This window comes from Rutidosis leptorrhynchoides, unplaced genomic scaffold (genome assembly GCF_046630445.1).
Source record: "Rutidosis leptorrhynchoides isolate AG116_Rl617_1_P2 unplaced genomic scaffold, CSIRO_AGI_Rlap_v1 contig498, whole genome shotgun sequence".
NCBI lineage: Eukaryota > Viridiplantae > Streptophyta > Magnoliopsida > Asterales > Asteraceae > Rutidosis > Rutidosis leptorrhynchoides.
In genome coordinates this window covers 12448-28443 of record NW_027266727.1, presented here as the reverse complement: position 1 = coordinate 28443, position 15996 = coordinate 12448, and the positions used below count along the sequence as shown (strand labels likewise).

The window sequence follows — 15996 nt, the reverse complement described above, 5'->3', positions numbered from 1 at the left end:
TAAAAAAATGGCAATCAAATCAATTTAAGATTGAGTTCGTGATAATGATAGGTTTCATATTTTACTTATAATTAGGTTATATCCTTAGAAGATCATATATAGCTAAGCTAGCTACTTATTAAATTTTCATTAGCATTTGAAAATTGACAAATCAATTTATATCCACCTTATATTTAGGGTTAATTAAGGTCCGTGTGTTTGTATTCGATAAAAATCGATCAATTTTTCAATCGGATCGACACATCCCGAATATGATCGATGAAATAAGATAATTGAGCCGGTATTTTGTAAGACTATCGATTAAATTGAAAAAATGACAATCAAATCAACTTAAGATTGAGTTTTTGATAATGATAGCTTTCAAACTTTACTTATAACTAGGTTATAAATATCATGTATAGCTAAGCTAGCTAATTTTTCATTAGCCTTGACAATTGAATTTATATCCACCTTATATTTAGGGTTAAGGGTCCCCTCCATATGCGTTTGTATTGTTGTCCATGTATGTAGCTAGGTTGAGGATTTGGTGATGGGTATGTTTGGAGTGTGATCCCTACATTTTGTCTTAGAGGCTTTAACCTAGCTATGAAAAGCTCCAACAACATGGTTCTTCTTTTTGTTTGCAGTCACTCTCACCCATTTAATTCTCAATCTAGCATTTGGTTTCTTTCTTTTTGTATTTTAGTTTAGCCTATATATACACACACTATTCATTAAATTGGTTTGATTAATATTCTTTTTTAAACTGAAATTAACTATTGGTAAAGTTGTACTGATTGGTTTATGGTGGACACCAATTTTTAATTAAACAATAAAAAAGAATATTAGAAAAAAAAACCTTGTAAAAAAAAGCTTGATTGTTGTTCAACCTTTTTTTTTTCTATGTCTAATACATTAATCAATCCACCTGGCTACTCATGATTTTTCGAAGGAGAAAACGTTTTAACCATTGAGTCATGTTCTGATTGTCTATTTTTTTTTTCTTATTCAGAGATCAAAGATTATTCAAAGTCGTGATACATAAGATTTGATGCAATATGAACAGAACAATTGATGAAAATATTAAGCCCTAAAATTATCACGCGTTGAACATGCAAAAAGCACGATTGATTTTGTTATGGATTAAATTAATGGAAAGAAAAGATAACGACTCTGCAATTAATTAAAGGCCATCCATTTTTCTCATGGTAGCATGATTACATTACAATATGATATCATCGATCATGATCAATTACTTGATTCGTTTTTATATTAAAAATTTGATCAAAGCAAACTGTTTGCTAGCAGCAATATTGGGCCGTTAGGTTGATTATAACTATTAGAAGAGAGACAAGTCACCTTGAATTGTTCCGTTTATCGAATAGTTAGGTTCGTTTTTTTATCTAAAGCATGTTTATCAAATATTTAGGGTTCGTTTTTATACTTAAAACATGTATTGTCTTGTTCCAACATGCTTCAAGACATATCAAATTCGAGATCGCAATTCAGAAAATATATTGAATAATCAAACCGGCCACTTTCCTATTTGGATCAGAACTAACGTTTTGAAAGTTATTAACGGCAGCTTTAGCCTCTTTTTTAACCATTTTACTGTTCTAAAAGTCATTAACGGCAGATTTAGAACTAAAACGTGGCTAGTTACAGAGGGCATCATATGAGATCATATGTTTAATATTTCATTGGTACATGCATCATGATTCATATGTATGATGTTATTAATTAATTAATTAATGTTCAAAGGGTGCCAGTCGATTTCTTTGTCAACTACTTTTCTTTAATTAATATATAGTTATCTAACACTCAAAGCCTTCTAAAATTAGGTTGTGTTATATATACTAAATTAAATAAAATAAAGCTTCCATCTGATTTGTTTGTGGCCATATTTGGAGGTTTAATGTGATTTAAAACATAAGACCAAACTTTTCTAGAGTTTCATATTAGTTTGTATGTGGCACCAAACATTCCAAGTACTCATCATCTTTTTATTGAATTATTATTCCATCATTTTTTTTTTTCAATTTTCAAATTCTAATAAATTACTCTACCCATCCCTTTCCAAAAATCAGTTTGGACTTTGGATTAAAACTTCCAACTTCTAACGTAGGCAAGGCATGTTATTTAATACTCTCGATCTGTCTTCAAATTAATGTCGTTTTATTTTTTTTAAATTCATTTAAAAGTGATTTTATCTAATCATTTATTATTATCTAAATATATTAAATTTTGAATGAATTTAGAAAGACAAAATGATATTTATTTGAAGATGGAGGTAATATATAGAGATATTTCATCACGACAGCGGACCGAAATTTCTAACATTCTCCCTTTCATCGTTCAAATAGAAGCAAAAAAATGAAAACAAAACAATTTTAATTTATTCATCAAATGTTTGTATTACCTACTTTTTTTTACTATTATTAAAATTTAGATAGTCGATTCTAGTCGTGTCAATGAACGATAATTAGATGAAAGCCACAATTCTTCAAACTAGATAAAACCGCAAGTGTTAACAGAAAAACATCATATATAATTATACTATTGAGACGAATTACAAGGAAAGTGTAAACGTTAGCATGATAGTAATTCTTATCAAAAGAATTATCTCCATCATTCAATTTAATCATTTTGAAGTGAAACCAAATTAGGTACAAAATTAACGATCCCCTTTAATATGCATACAAAATATGATTTCAACCTTAATCGATTAATTTCGAATGCCTTCGTTGCGTGTTTTGAACGTGCTCCATCTTATTCTAGACAAAATAAAAAAATATATTTTTTATTAAAAATTATATAATTTTTTTTAAAATTGTCTAAAACAAAACGGAACACGCTCCAATACACAAATAAAAGGTAAATAGAAATTCATGTCACACACGAATGAACAATTTGGGAATCAAGAAGTGACCGACCGACCCCATGCCAATTCCACCGTCCAACACGCACCAACCTCTTAATAACTTTATTTTTTTCTTTCTAAAAAGATGACACCGTGTTATATCTGCCAAGGTCTAAAAAAACTATCTTAATTAAAAAAAAAAATTAAATATGAAAAATTTATATATAATTCAAAATGGACATTTAATCTGATTTATTATGACAAAAATAAATTTAATTAAGATATGATGATATAATTACTCCGGCATTGACTTATCAACGGCTATTTGATAGATTTTAGAAGCGGAAATTAGATACCGATCTTAATTTGTTCAACGAATTTATTTTCTTTGTTTAGAAGCTATCCTGGAATTTTATTTATTCTCATAAATTATAGGCAAGATATTCTCACGTTTTAGATTTAATTTAATTTAATTTCGAGATAAAAAGTCATGATATAAGTACCAATTTTGTCCTCCATCAATCTAGATAGTTCTGAGTTTGACCATCAAGGAAAGTTGAACAATTGCACTTTTAAAGGTCAGATTCAATGTCTTTTTAATAGAAATCATCTATTTAAAAAGAAATCATAGTCATACTAAAAATTCAATAATAATTGACTTCAAATGAAAATAAATTTGATTATTCTTTCCTTTTTGTAATTTTTTTTTGAAACTTTCGTAATCTTAACTAATAAGTATGTATGTGAAACAAAAAAAAATACTAATCAGTAGTGTAATATTGCACTCGATAAACATTAAATATTTTTTATTATTATGAAAAGATCTTAAATATTTAAGAAAAAATAAAAAATTTAACACAATTTTTGGAAAAATTATATAATATAAACAGTTATATATATAAATTTACAATATTTATATAATATAGTATTTTATACACCGGTTAAAAAAATCGATTTTCTATAAATAGAAAAAATGAAAGAAAAGAAATTACCACGGTAAGCTATGTAAATTATTTTTTTCATCCAAATATGGATTCTAAATTTTGACTTAAGAAAAACGAGAAAATTACACTTGGCAATATCATGAAATTTTGGATTCTCATTTAACCCAAGATATAGGGAAACGGAAATTACATCATCATCGGGATCTTAACCCTACAATCGTAATTTCACATTGATTTTCCTAAAAACAAAAAATATAAACTATACCAACTTTTGTCTTTTATTTTATTTTTTATTATTTTATATTAGTACTTTTTTGACGGCTCTTTCTCTTCTCTTCTCTCTCTCATAAACCCACCAATACAGACTCAGTCTCTTCATACCAACAATACTTGAAGAAAAGCTTCAGATAGAGAGATCTAATCTAACAAACAAACATGGGTTGAAGAAGATGAACCCAAAAAAGCTGTAAAGATTTGATTTTTGTTCATACCCATTTTTTAAAAAGAAGATTTTGATTTAATTCCCGGTACGTTTTAACTTTGATCAGCTTAAATTATTGATTTTTAGCTCATTAAATTTTGTGATTACAATGTGTTTGTGTTTATGTCTGAATGAAAATTCCCCAGTATCTGATTTTATGTATTGATATACCTTTTGATCATCAGGTGATTTTCTGCAGAGTTAGGTGGAGGTTGAGCTAGTTTTTAACATTGCTTGATTCTGTTCATCAGGTGAATTTGTCGTCTTTTACTTTTAATTTGATGGTTTTTTTATGTGAATTTTTTCATAATATGATTTAACTAATCATGATTTCATTATTGTGTTGATACCAGTGACAAGCAACTTGTTAGGACGGAGTATTTATCTGGTTGTGTGTTGGACTTGGATCCTTACCGGAGTTTAGTCGATTTGATTGATCAGACATGGCGACTGTAGCGAGTGCCGATAAGCGCAAGTATTCATGGTGGTGGGACAGTCATAATACCCCTAAGAATTCTAAATGGCTGAAAGAAAATCTTACAGGTATTGTTTCATTTTCTGCAGATTTGATCACTTTTGGTTGGAAAATGATCAAGTTATTGGTTTGATCGGTATTGTAGTTGAAATATTGGTTGTAAAAAGATTCTGGCAATTGCAAATTTTTTGAATGCTTGCTGAAACTGCTGTACGGATAGAATTTGTTGTTCTGATTAACTGCTGAATTTGTTTTAAACAGATATGGATGTGAAAGTTAAACAAATGATCAAACTCATAGAAGAGGATGCAGACTCCTTTGCAAGGAGAGCAGAAATGTATTACAAGAAACGTCCTGAGCTTATGAAGTTGGTGGAAGAGTTTTATCGAGCATACCGTGCATTGGCGGAAAGATATAATCATGCAACTGGAGTTATACAGCATGCTCATAAGACAATGGCAGAGGCATTTCCGAACCAAGTTCCCTTCATGTTCCCCGATGATTCATCTTCTATAACTGATGCTGATCCTCGCACACCGGAGATGTCGACTCCTATTCGTGGATCCTTTGACTATGATGATTTCCAAAAGAATAATGGCTTGTTAGGAACGGCAAGAAAAGGCCTCAAATTCGACAATGGTGTGCGTAAAGCTGAGAATGAAATTCAAAGCTTAAAGGATGCACTTGCTAAACTAGAAGCTGAAAAGGAAGCTGGCCTGCTTCAATACCAACAGAGTATGGAGAAATTGTCTAATCTTGAGTCGGAATTTGCTCGTGCTCAAGAGGGTTCCAGGGAACAAATTGATCGAGCCAGCAAAGCTGAGACAGAAGTCCAAACTTCGAAGGAGGCTTTGGCCAAATTAGAAGCTGAAAGAGAAGAAAATCTTGCTAAGTATCAGGAATGTGTGGCTAAACTATCTCATATGGAGGAAAGCTTTTCTCTTGCCAAAAAGGATGTTGGTGAACTCAATGGCCGTGCTACTAAAGCTGAAATGGAAGCTGAGGCCTTAAAGTTGAACCTAGAAAGAGTGGAAGCCGAAAAGGAAGCTGCTTTTATTCAGTACAAGCAAAGTTTGGAGATGGTTTCTAATCTTGAGGAGAAACTAAAGCATGCTGAGGAAGAAGCCAATAGTTTTAAAGATCAAGTTGAGAAAGCTGAAAGTGAAATTGAAGCTCTGAAGCAGACCATTGGAAAACTGATAGAAGAGAAAGAAGAAGCTGCTCTGCAATACCAACACTGTCAGGAAACGATCTCTTTTCTTGAACATAAACTTGCTGCCGCAGAAGAGGAGGCCAAAAGGCTTAACTTGGAGCTTGGTGATAGTAATTCCAAGTTAAAGGGTTCTGAAGACAGGTGCCATGCTTTGGAGAGATCAAATGAAACTTTTCAGTCTGAGATGGAATCTTTGGTTTTGAAATTGGGCACTCAGGATCAGGAGCTAACAGAGAAGCAAAAGGAGTTAGGGAGACTCTGGTCTTCCATACAAGAAGAGCACTTGCATTTTGTTGAAGCTGAAACTGCTTTTCAAACTTTGCAGCATTTGCACTCCCAATCTCAGGAAGAATTGAGCTCTATAGCCATGGAGCTTCAAACTAGAACTCAATTGTTAAAGGAAATCGAAGGTCATAATCAGAGTCTCCAGGATGAAGTAAAAAACGTCAAAGAAGAGAACAAGGGCCTCAACGAACTCAATTTATCCTCTGTTGCGTCAATCAAAAACATGGAGGCAGAGATTTTAAGCTTAAGGGAGACGATACAGAAACTTGAAGCTGAGGTTGAACTTAGAGTGAACCAAAGGAATGCTCTTCAGCAGGAAATCTATTGTCTCAAAGAGGAATTGAATGCCATGATAAAGAAACACCAGGCTGTGGTGGAGCAGGTAGAGTCAGTTGGTTATGATCCTGAGAGCTTTGGTTCACATGTAAAGGAAATCCAGGATGAGAACTCGAAGCTGAAAAGCGACAGCGAGCGAGACAGAGTTGAGAAAGTAGCTCTTTTGGAGAGGTTGGATGTTATGAATAATCTCATTGAGAAAAATGCTGTTTTAGAGAATTCTCTTTCAGATTTAACTGTTGAGTTAGAAGCTGTCAGGGGGAAGGTAAAGGAGCTAGAAGAATCTTATCATTCTCTTCTGAGCGAGAAATCCTCTCTTGTATCTGAAAAAGAGACTCTCATTTCTCAATTTGAAGATGCTACTGAAACTGTGAAGAAACTGTCTGGACAAAATAGCTATTTGAAGAATGCCCTCTTTGCCGTGAATGCTGAACTTGAAGGATTGAGAATGGACTTCAAGAGCAAGGAAGACTCTTACACTTTGCTTGATAATGAGAAGTCGAACCTGATAACTGAGAGAGAAGGCTTAGTTTCTCAGTTGGACATATCTCGAAAGAGATTGGAAGACTTGGAGAAAAATTATGAACAATTGCAAGAGGAATACTCTATTCTTGAAAAGGAGAGAGAATCCACTCTTCATGAAATAGAAGAGATAAAGTTAGCCTTAGATGCTGAGAAGCAGGAACACCATACTTTTGTTGAGCAGAGTGGAAAACAGTTGGCCGACATGGAAATGCAGATTTATAATTTACAAAAGGAAGGCGAGTATAGGAAGAAAGAACACGAAGAGGAGCTTGACAAAAATGTGAATTCTCAGTTTGAGAACTTCATCTTGCAGAAGTGCATTCATGATCTAGAAGAAAAGAATTTGTTCATCTCTGTTGACCGTCAGAAACTGCTGGAGGCGTCTAATCTGTCAGCAAAACTGATCTCTGAATTGGAGCATGAAAAACTTGAACAGCAGGTGGTGGGGAAATCCTTATTCGATCAATTAACTATATTGAGGATTGGGCTTCACCGGCTAGTGAAGACTCTCAAACTTGAGGCTGACTATGGATGCGAAATCGCAGTTGCTCATGACCAAATGCTTCTAGACCTTATACTTGCTAAACTTGAGGAGATGCAAAGTTCTCTTTTGAAGAACCAGGAAGAAAATCAGCTGTTGGCCATTGAGAACTCTATTGTTGCTACACTACTTGGGCAGCTGAAACTAGAGGCAGAAAGTCTTGCGGCAGAGAGAAACAACATTGATCAGGAGCTCAGGAAAAAATCTGAGCAGTGCTTACTTTTGCAGAGTGAGACAGAAAAGCTCGTGTTGCTGAATGAAGAATCAAGATCAAAGATCATGGAGGCTGGCCAGAAAGAGGAAGACATGAAGGCTGAAATTGAGAACCTACACGGTCAGGTACTACAATTGGAGGGAACTTACCAGAATCTTCATGAAGAGATTTCCCAGGTGCTTGACGAAAAGAAGGCATTGACGAAGAAAGTCCTAGACTTGCAGGGAGAGAAATGTAAATTAGAAGAGGAAAACTGTGTTCTTTTTGCTGAATCAATGTCTCAAAGCAACCTTTGCCTGTTATTTAAGGATGTCATTGCTCAGACTTCTTCGAAGCTTTTGGAAGCAGAGAAGATGGTTGGTGAAATACAGAATGAAAGGGCAAAGTTGAATAAAACTGTTAAAGATCTGGAATGTAAGTATAATGAGGTGAAGGTATCACGAGATGAGCAAGAAAAACAGATGTTGAATCTCTCAGGAGACTTTGAAAATCAGAGTTTGGAGACAGCTACCATTCGTGAAGCACATCAGAAGTTGGAGGCTGAGCTCTTGAAATTGCATGAAGAATTAAAAGAAACGAACTGCAGAGAGGAAAATTTGATACAAAAACTTCAGGAGGGCAGAAAAGAAGTTGAGCTGTGGGAATTTCAGGCCACGACACTTTTTGGTGAACTCCAGCTCTCTTCTGTCAACGAGGCATTATTTAAAGGAAAGACTCATGAACTCGCCAAAGCATGCGAGTACCTTAATGATGATATTGGCGCTAGGGATCAGAACGACGACCTACTGAAAGAAAGATTAGATACTTTGGAAAGTGAGAACAGAGAGCTGAAAGCACAGTTGGCTGGATATATCCCAGCTATAGGTCCTTTGAGGGACTGTGTCACGTCACTGGAGAACCATATCCATTTGCAGAACAAACTGGACAAATCTATGGGCAAAGAAGCAAGAAAGGTAAAATCAGCTTTATATATAACTCTATAGTACTGGGATTTGATTCTGCACAATAGAGGCGTATTTGTGTTTATCCTTGTGACATCTTAAACTATTCTGTCTTGATTTAAAAAAATCATGCGATTTCATTAGGCACTTGCCGTATCTCTCATATGTTATTTGTGATTAACAGTTTGTGCTCATTGTGTACTAGAACTGTTATTTGCATTTCCAGGCTTTACCAGTAGTTTTCTTTCAACATGCCTGCATTTTAACATCAATGCGTTTTCCTATGAAAATTATCTTATTTAAGGTTGCTACATTGTTGGTTGAACTGATTTTTATATATCCTGCAATCCCGTTGAATTTGTTTATGTAAGTTTCTACTTCACTCAATTTTGCCTTCAGAACGTGGTTATGAGCTTTGTATACTTAATTGAGGTAACGTTATTAGATGGATAGTTATCATTATATATAATACACGGACTGTGTTTCTTTAAGTTGTTTAAACTCATTTATTTATAACCACCAGAAGACTTATGTTTTTTCTTTTTTCTTTTCAATTCCAGGGCTTTGAACCAAAGAGTGAAGATCAAATTCCCACTAAAGATGGATTTTCAGAACTTCATGATCTGCAAATCCGAATTAGAGCTATTGAGAACGCAGTGATGGAAATGGAGAAACTTGCGATGCTGGAAAACTTAAATGCCAACTCGAAGCTAGACGCGACTGTGAGACAACTGGAAGAATTAAAATCTGCTAGCAACTTGCGTTCAAAAAGCCTGCGAAGACGTGACAATTTCAATCCAAAGCAGCAAGGAGCAGAATTTGGGGATGGACCTGATAGAAATATGAAGTTGGGAAAACCTGTGCGAGGAAATTCTGGAGATATGAATGATGTAATAACAAAAGATATTATGCTTGATCAAATTTCAGAATGTTCATCATATGGAATCAGCAGGAGAGGAACAATGGAGGTCGATGATCAGATGCTAGAGTTGTGGGAAAGCCAGGAAGGAAACATCGATATAAAAGTCGGAAAGCCTCAGAAGCTAGCTGCGGTTGATTACCGTAACATTGAAGCAACCAAGGGAAGGAGGAGTACAAACCCTTCTATAGCATCTTTAGTCGAAAAGGAATTGCGTGTGGACAAAATGGAACTCTCTAGTAGATCTACGGAGTCTCGTCAAGAGACGGCAAGCAGGAAGAATGTTCTGGAAAGACTCGATTCCGACGCGCAAAAGCTAGCGAACCTTCAGATCACCGTTCAGGATTTAAAGCAGAAAGTGGAGATTACCGAGAAGGCAAGAAAGGGAAAAGGGATTGAATATGATTCTGTAAAGGAGCAGCTGGAAGAATCCGAGGAAGCCATCATGAAACTCCTCGATGTCAACCGCAAATTGACTGCAAAAGCCGGACATGTTTCATTTGATGGTTCTGGTTCCTTATCCTTTGATGGGAAATCTCCTTTCGAACTTTTAGACACTACTGAAAATGCCAGGAGGCGGAAAATCACGGAGCAGGCACGGAGAGCGTCCGAGAAGATCGGTCGATTGCAGTTGGAAGTGCAGAAGATCCAATTCCTACTATTGAAACTTGACGATGAGAACAAAAGCAGAGCGAAAGTCAGGATTACAGACAGAAGACCGAAAGTGCTCCTCCGTGACTATCTCTACGGAAGACCGAGAACTCCCCAGAAGAAAAAGAAAAAGCATTTTTGTGGATGTGTGCAACCTGACTCGGACTACAATAGCTAAATAATATCCTTGTATTTGGTTCACAATGTTTTATTTATCTCATATTTTTTCCTTTAGTTTAGAGATCCTGCTGTACATTTTCAGGCCTTACTATTTATTTAGTGCCTTTTCTTCTCTATGTACCTACTGATATGCACTGTTTATCTTCCATAAAAGCAGTTGAACTCCATTCGTCTACACTTAATAGTCAAATCTGATTGTTTTTTACTCAGCGATCGATTCATACTTGTCGTTGCAGTCGTCTGTTAAACAGATTTATTATGCATTACTACTCAGGGGTCCGTCTATTGGACGGGATGTATTTTTTTTTTAAACTATTTATATGGATGTTATATATAATCATCATACCATAATTTATGTTTTAGAAGTTCGATAATCATCAAAATATAAATATGAAAACGAAAGTTTAAGTAAAATTATCCAAATGAGCATAAAATCTATCCAAATTTAAAAATAAAAAGACCTAAAAAAAACTATCTAAATGATCACGGGTCATCATTCATAATACTACTTTGGATTCAATTATTTTTGGGATAAATATAAATTACGAATATGGATTTTCGGTATCTTACTTTGGCTCAGCGTTACCAGGTCTTGACACTTTTGACACCACCACTTTGGCCCATTCTTTTCAACATTTTTATTGCACGTGGTACATCCTTCATAATACCAGTTCTCGATGGACTTGACTTCAATTATTAGTGTAAGTATTGTAAAAAATCTCACCTGCAATAGAATGTATATAAAAGTGAGAAATCAAACTTGTCAAAATTTGACTATAAAAAATATTCCTTGGCCAACCTCAAAAAAAATATTCCTTGATCTAAGACTGAATATTTTTTCGATCAGAGAAAACTAACCCAAAGAAAAACAAGTGGTTTTGTATTATGCAACGAAACGGATCATTTTGCATGAATTTGCTTTTGGAACATAAGAAAATAAATAGTAAAACAAAATTTTTCAGAATTATATATGTACTGCATGCATGTAATTTTGAAATTGTGTTTTGTGCCTTGACTCGTAATGAACAATATGCGTCTCCAAATAAATAACTACTATTTAAGACTATGAAATTAGCATAAAATCTATCCAAAGTGGTGGTGTCAAAATTGTCAAGACCTGGTGACCGTTGAGCCAAAGTAAGATATCGAAAATCCATATTCGTAATTTATATTTATCCCAAAATAATTGAATCCAAAATAATATTATGAATGATGAACCGTGATCATTTAGATAGTTTTTTTTAGGCCTTTTCATTTTTAAATTTGGATATATTTTATGTTCATTTGGATAGTTTTATTTAAACCTTCGTTTTCGTATTTATATTTTGATGATTATCGAATTTCTAAAATATAAGTTATGGTATGATGATTATATATAACATCCATTTAAATAATTTTAAAAGGGAAATACACCCCGTCCAACAGACCGACCCATGGTATAATGAACTCAGAGATATTATTTTAAGGTTGTGTATGGAGATCCATAAAACATGCAACTATATGCATAGAGGAAGGAACATTAGACTCGTTCATAAATTTAGATAAACTTTTGACTTTTGTTTTCAGATAAATAAGATATCACAGGGTTCAAAATCCTCTGTAAACCCTAATTAATTAAGCCTCCATATATAAGATCATCTTCTCCGAGACTCTTGACTCTCCAAAACACATAAGGAAAAAACTCCATGACAATGACAAGCGTTCCTGAGAAACTAGAAAAACCGTCACGCATAGAATACTACTTCGATAAATTCTTCCAAGTGGTCGGGATAAGTCGAATGGTCGGCATCTTGACATTATTATTCGTGACATGGAAGAGCTCGCAGTGGAAGCCGAACCTCCCTATAATTCATCTCACCGGCCTCTATCTCCCCTACTTCTCAGCCACAAACTCCACCGTGGATGGCTTCTGGATCGGCCACATCCAGCTCCACAACACCCAAGATAATGCAACCATCTATTATAAACAAGCCGTTTTGCAGCTCTATTACAAGTCTGAGTTGCTCTCCAATACCACTACCATCCGTCTGTTCATGCAACCTTCCGAAAATGTGATCAACGTCAGGGTGAGATTTTCAACCGTCGGATCGGAGACCAACGGCCAGGATGTAAGATCCATTAATATGGAGCGCACACGATATGGTACACTCCAATTTAGAATACATCTTAAAGCTTTTTTGGTCTTGGAGTATGTACCGTTTCCTTATATCATGACAATGCAGAACCTCAATGTGTGGTGTGAAAATGTGGTGGTTAATGTCACTGGTGTAGCCGGAACTCGGAATTTGGTCGGCCCCACGATACAATGTCAATAGTGTTATTTTATTGAGTGATCAGTGATTGTGGTATGTAAATTTCTATTAATGGCAATCAATTTAAATAAATAACAGAATAGAGAGTTTTATTGTGTTCGTTTTGTGTTTTTTTTTGCAATTTTTAGTTAAAAAAAACACGCCTTTCGACATGTTCCAAACACTAAATGAACACACCAGATTCTCTAATTATAAATATCCTGAAGTTTCAATTTAGCGTTAAAAAACATGCATAGTCATTCATGACAGTGAAAGGCAACACCAGATACTCTTTGTATATCTGAAGTTTCTTTGGGTGGCGGTGTGGACTAATTGTTAAATTTTTCTTTCGGTTATTAGAAAGTTTGGGAAGTTTGTCGAGTTTATGATCCAACAGATCTAGCAACTGGAGAACATGCCAAGAGACGGCAAAAGACACGAGACTAAGAAGAGCCGGTGAGTGTCAAGTACAATATTCAAGTTCCTCTAGATTATCTAAGCTAGAAAGTAAAAAGGGTGAACATGATAATGATGGAATTGATCATATTTTGAAGGAAGGCTTCTATATTAATGTGTGCAATGCTATTATCGTATCATCCACTCATTTGCTAAATGCGATTTCCCACGAATGAAGTATGGAATGTTCTATTTGAGTTAGGACTCGACCAGAACTAGGGATTTTATCCGGAGGACCTTGTATTAAATGTACGAAATACATCATACAGAACATTGATTAGAACTCAAAATTTGGTTATTTCTGATTTCTAATATTCATTATTCTTAAGGATCATATTGAAGATGTCCCTATCTCTTTGTCTTGGCTACTTCAATTGTTATTAGTGTTGCACAACAGGGTGGAATTTTTTGGTTGAAACAATTTTCATTCTTCACTTAGCTTATGGTTTGTAATGACTATTAACTTGTAACTAATGCTATCTAGTTGTTTTTTTATATTCTTTTGAAATAAAAGATTGTAATTTCATTGATACTTTGATTTGGAAATACAAGAGGTTACAACTCGATACGAGTTAGTTAAGCCTAAACAAAGATGATAACATATAAAGGAGCTGTCGCATAAAAATAAATGCAACGAAGATCCACAACTCTTTCTATGTCGTATCTTTGGAAGGGAAAATTGCGTCCAAAGGAGGTGGCTCCAACATGATGCGAGAACCCAGATCAAGCGGGAGACAACCAACAAGTGAACTAACACAAATCCGCAAATTAACTACGGTGCTAAACAACCCATAATCTCTAATTATAGAAATAATGACAAAAAGCCACTTAAATCCTACGTCAAGGACACAATTGTCGTCATATGAGGGATATACCAGGCCAACAAAACAAAGAACATAAATCTAAAGCAAAACACCTCGCCACCATCAAGTAGCCCGATCTAACCGGAGCACAACCACCCGACGCCGGAAAAACTAAGGGATCGACCCAAATGGCCTTCTGTTCGTACAGAAGACCAAAAAGTGGCCGGAGAGATCCTAGTTTCCGATCGTCGTCCAAAAACCACCAACCACTAGATTTGAAACGACCACCCATGCCGGAAAAAGCGATCGAAGTCGAACAAGTCGTGGATGAGACTTTACCCACTGCTCTGGTTCGCACAGAGAGCACGGAAAAGGCCTGACACCAAAAACCGCCGGTGGCCGCCGCTTCGCTGGAGAAAAGGCCGAATTTCGTCTGAACGGAGGGAGGGGAGAGGTACAAGAGACCTAGATGGAGAGAACCCATTTCAAATCGAGTAGAGATAGAGGAGAGCCAGCCAAAAAATTGAAATAAAAACATAGGGAGTCCCACCGCCGCCGGAGATAGGCGGACGACGGTGGGGCTAATGGTGGCTATGTTGTCTTTCTTCTAGTGAAGATATGTTGGTAGTGGATTGTTGAAGATAAGAGAAAAAGAGGAGTTGTGTGCGGCGGAGGAAGTAGGGTTTGTTTGAGAGAGTTGAGGTGAGAGAAAAAGAACAGAGAGAGTTTTACTTCTTCGTAGGAAAACGACTGCTTACCAGGGTTAGATTTGTTTTTATATTGTTAGATTTCAAAATTAGTCATTGGTATGTGTTTTTATATAGCGGCGTTTCAGTAAAATGCATCTCATCCGGCTCTATCATTCAATGAACCAAACGCGCAATAAGATAAAATAATTTTATTTGGTTTCTTTATCTGGTAGAATCTAAAAGGAAAATAAAACAATTTTATCTTATATTCTTGTATTAATTATTATCCGGTCGATTTTATAATGTATGTCGAACGAGCCCTTAATTTGGGCAGCTAGTTGTTGATAGTGAAGTTAGGTCAAGGTTTGTGACGCTATCTTGTAGACCCGACCGTAATCACTTTGTTCGGCCTTTGATTAAAGTGGGCCTCATAAATACCTTTTAAAATGTTAGGATACAAAACAACAGTTAGGGATGAATGGAGTAATATATCTATATCTATCTATACAATATACAAAGGAACATCTATTCGGAGGAAGTTTTTTATGCTCAATAATCAAAATTGGAAAAAAATTGACTATAGATTGTATAAAATCAAAAAAGGAAACTGTATATTCTAAAACTTAAAAGAGAAAAAGGGAAAAAAATAAATGATTTTCAATTAATTAGATACCTTCAACATTATAAGTTTATAGCACGCACACTCGATTATGATCTCGATTTCGAGTTCATATATTATGAAATAAACGGGTATCTGACGAATTATCTCCAATTATAATTTTTAATTAGGTTTTAGTTGGGAGGAATATTGCATTTTTTTTCACGATTCTCATGAAACTTGTGAAAAAAACTCGTATTATAAATTATGTTATAATCAAAATTTAAAATATCACTCTAATTTAATCGGCGCCGGTGCAACACGAGGATACCCGTGAATTACGATCATTAGATCTGTAAACCCTAATTAAGCCTCCATTTATAAGTTGCTCTGCTCTGACTCTCCAAACAACAACAGGAAAAACTCCATGACAATGACAAACGTTCTGAATATTTTGTTTCGAAATTTTAGCACCTCTAGTCCCCGATTTCGGATGGATATATGTTCTATATAATAAGTTTGTTTGGGTGGCGGGGTGGACTAGTTGTTAAGTTTTTCTTTCGGTTATCAGAAAGTATGAGAAGTTTGTCCAGGTTTATTATCCAACAGAACTAG

General features: G+C 35.0%; 2 protein-coding genes across 2 annotated transcripts; both read left to right on the top strand.

Moving 5' to 3' along the window:
- The first annotated feature begins 4707 nt into the window (after positions 1–4707).
- Positions 4708–10542, top strand: LOC139884059 (protein NETWORKED 1D). Its single transcript, XM_071868142.1, has 3 exons — positions 4708–4807; positions 5001–8806; positions 9355–10542. Exons 1-3 carry the CDS (start codon positions 4708–4710, stop codon positions 10540–10542), a joined length of 5094 nt encoding a protein of 1697 aa, XP_071724243.1.
- A 1693-nt stretch (positions 10543–12235) lies between these two features.
- Positions 12236–12859, top strand: LOC139884058 (uncharacterized). The gene has a single exon (XM_071868141.1). It carries the CDS (start codon positions 12236–12238, stop codon positions 12857–12859), a length of 624 nt encoding a protein of 207 aa, XP_071724242.1.
- Positions 12860–15996: the final 3137 nt, after the last annotated feature.

Excerpts from the sequence above, each read along its gene's own strand:
- LOC139884059 (XM_071868142.1), top strand. The coding sequence starts at position 4,708 with ATGGCGACTGTAGCGAGTGCCGATAAGCGCAAGTATTCATGGTGGTGG. Across the intron at positions 4,808-5,000 it reads GCTGAAAGAAAATCTTACAG|ATATGGATGTGAAAGTTAAA; the intron begins GTATTGTTTCAT and ends TGTTTTAAACAG. Across the intron at positions 8,807-9,354 it reads TGGGCAAAGAAGCAAGAAAG|GGCTTTGAACCAAAGAGTGA; the intron begins GTAAAATCAGCT and ends TTTCAATTCCAG.
- LOC139884058 (XM_071868141.1), top strand. The coding sequence starts at position 12,236 with ATGACAAGCGTTCCTGAGAAACTAGAAAAACCGTCACGCATAGAATAC.